Here is a 3,298-nt window from a genome sequence, read left to right on the forward strand (position 1 = left end):
GCTGTCTCCATGGTCAACTCCCATCCTAGTTTCATTTTTGTTGCTTTGATAAAATAACACAAACATTAATAATGACTCGAAGAAAATGGGGGGGGATTATTTTAGCTCACAAGTCCAGGTTACAGTACATTATTTCAAGACAGTTAAAGAAAAAGGTACTTGAAGGAGTTGGTTACATCACATTCACAGTCAAGAGCAGAGAGAAATGAATGCATTCATGTTCACTCCCAGGGAATGGTGCCACCCACAGTGGGCTGGATCTTCCCACACCAATGAAGGTAATCAAAACAATCCCCCACAGACAAGCCCACAGGCCAAGCTAATCTAAACAATACTTCACTAAGACTCTTCCCAGGAGATTCTAGGTTATGTCAGTTGACAACTGGAACAATCACTATTCCTTTGCACCTTTTAAGACTTGCCTCAACATTTCACAGTTACAGGAAAGCTTTTCTTCACCCTCCTATGCAAATTTATCTCCCCAACTCTGTCATTCCCTATCATTTTGGATGTTTAATTTTGTTTTCCTAGCTGTCTTCATAGTTAACTCCCATTCTGGCTTCATTTTGGTTGCTATGACAAAATAACAAAAAAAATTAATAATGGGTAGTCTATTTACCTCTTTAGCAACAACTCTCAAAATGGGATTTTTCTCATTTTTCTCTTTATGTTTTGTAGCTCCTTACCTCTATACTGTCCACTGCATTGGGACAGAGGTCCTTGGACCTAGATTAGTATCTGCTAAGCCTCCAGATGCCCTGTTTTGTATTTGGTAAATTAAAAAGTCTGTTGAGGGCTGAAGAGATGGCTTAGAGTTCAAGAGCATTGACTGTTCTTCCAGAAGACCTGAGTTCAATTCCTAGCAACCATATGGTGGCTCACAACCATTTGTAATGGGATCTGGTGCCCTTTTATGGTCTGCAGGAATACAATCAGGTAGAACCCTGTATACATAGACAAGAAAGAAAGAAAAGAAAGAAAGAAGGAAGGAAGGAAGGAAGGAAGGAAGGAAAAGAAAAGAAAAGAAAGAAAGACTACAAATATGTAGTCTTTATTTTTTTTTAAATCTATCAAAGATGAAATCAAGAGATCAATATTTAGAAAACAATGGTTTAGGGTCAGCTATTGCTATGGATTCAAAAGGCATTGAGGTAAGAATGGCATTTGGGCCCGTTCTCGCCGCCGAGGTGCTCTGGCGTCGCCGCTCCCCTCCTCCGCCCCGCGTCGTGACTCTTTTCCCCCTTCTTTTCCCCTCAGAGGATGTCCGCCTTCCAGGTCAACCTCAACCCGCTCAAGGAGCCGCTCGGCTTCATCAAGGTCCTCGAGTGGTTTGCTTCCATCTTCGCTTTTGCCACCTGTGGCGGCTTTAAGGGCAAAACAGAAATTCAAGTGAGTTGTCCTAAACTTGGTAACAATAAGACAGTTACAGCTACTTTTGGTTATCCATTCAGGTTGAATCAGGCATCATTTCACACTCCTTCAGATGTCAGTGTGTGTAATGTGACCTGGAAGAACCATGTCCTCATAGGTGATTACTCCTCTTCTGCACAGTTCTATGTCACATTTGCAGTCTTTGTGTTCTTGTACTGCATCGCTGCCCTTCTGCTCTATGTTGGTTACACGAACCTCTACCGGGAGAGTCGTAAACTCCCCATGATTGACTTTATTGTTACTCTTGTTGCCACTTTTCTGTGGTTGGTGAGTGCCTCGGCCTGGGCTAAAGCCCTTACAGATATTAAAATAGCTACCGGACACAGTATTATCAAAGAACTTGAGCCTTGTCACAACCCACAAATACAATGTCAGTTTATCTCTGTGACTAGTATGGGATCCCTAAATGTATCCGTGATCTTTGGCTTTCTGAATATGATACTTTGGGGAGGAAATGCCTGGTTTGTGTACAAGGAGACCAGCTTACATAATCCATCAAATATGTCAGCTTCCCACAGCCAAGGAGGTGTTCCACCCCCTTCTGGAATATAATTAAAGGGAGAATACACTGAATGAAATGTGTGCTATACTCTGCCTTGTTGCCAACATCTTGAGAAGCATTATTGTTTCTAATAAAAAGTAATGGCTTTTTCAGTAAATTGGTGGGTTTTAAAATTTGCTGCTTTTCTACATAAAATGTGCCTTTTCTAGAAATTTAAGATGTAAATGTATTTTTACATGTAAGTTTGAAAATTCAGGAGCCTGTTAAGAGATGATACTTATTTTTAAGTGAATAGTAATTTCACTAAGTTGCCTTCTAAAGTGTTTACACCTTAAACTTTAACAGAAACCTTCATTTAGAAACCAGTTCTGTCATATCATAATATAGGAAGAATTTGTTTGAGACATACACTACTGTTAGTTTGTATACATCATATCTAAGGCTTGGCTTGTTTAAGGAAATCTTGAATGCATAAATCATATTTAGAAAAAAATTAGTGCAATTTTATATCTGAATATTATTCATGATAAGATTTTTTGAATTGCAAAAACTGGGTATGTATTTTGTTTCTTTTTTCTGAATGACCTGCTATACTTATTAGGTGTACTAAAATTGTCTTAGGAGCAAGGATTTGAAAATTGTAACGTGGAGGGTTAACTTTGCACTTCTGTTGCATGAGGTATATTCATTATTTCTGGTGGTTTCTTAGGCTTGAAAAGAACATGGTTCCCACGATGGTTTCATATGTGTGGGCATTCTCGATGATAGTTGTTTGCTCTCTTTGTTCATGCCAAGAGAGAAATACCTACCTTTTTTTTTCAGACCCTATTTAGAGGGTTACTAAAAATTAAGGTTGCTTTTTATTTTTGAAACATTTGACATTTGGTCAATGAAGTTGCTTCTCCTGAGTTTAACATTGATATTGTAAAAATAAATGCAGTTCAGATTTCTTATTTCTTAATCTTCATTCATGCGTCACAAAAGGATGATTAAGGAATTACGCTCATAAATGAATCTAAGTAAGCTGTGTTGTGTGTGTACTATCTTTACACACATTTGGGTGTGTTCAGAATGCAATGCTATTTGTTCCTCAGCATTTTTGTTGTACAGGGATCCAGACTTCCTATTCTTACATGATGATGTTTGTATGTGACACACATCTTGCAATATTGCCTATTTTTGTTGCTTTATTCATGGCAAAGTGTCTGTGTGAGAATGTATGTTTAATACAGCAAACAATAAAGAAGTTAAAGAATAAAAAAAAAAAAAAAAAAGAATGGCATTTGGAAGAATAAGGTAGTAAACCAAGTACTCAATTCTCCTGTGGATGAGGGGTATAGATAGATTCCCAGACATCTCACATCT

At 38.1% G+C, this 3,298-nt stretch overlaps 1 protein-coding gene across 1 annotated transcript; it reads left to right on the forward strand.

The window, feature by feature from the left end:
• The first annotated feature begins 1,178 nt into the window (after positions 1-1,178).
• Positions 1,179-2,572, forward strand: LOC129672220 (synaptophysin-like protein 1). The gene has a single exon (XM_055601514.1). The coding sequence runs from the start codon at positions 1,261-1,263 to the stop codon at positions 1,981-1,983; it is 723 nt and encodes a 240-aa protein (XP_055457489.1). The 5' UTR covers positions 1,179-1,260; the 3' UTR covers positions 1,984-2,572.
• The last annotated feature ends 726 nt before the right edge of the window (positions 2,573-3,298 follow it).

Source organism: Psammomys obesus, unplaced genomic scaffold (assembly GCF_907164565.1).
Source record: "Psammomys obesus unplaced genomic scaffold, mPsaObe1.curated_primary_1811, whole genome shotgun sequence".
Lineage (NCBI taxonomy): Eukaryota > Metazoa > Chordata > Mammalia > Rodentia > Muridae > Psammomys > Psammomys obesus.

Coding starts and splice junctions, on each gene's coding strand:
- LOC129672220 (XM_055601514.1), top strand. CDS start 1,261: ATGTCCGCCTTCCAGGTCAACCTCAACCCGCTCAAGGAGCCGCTCGGC.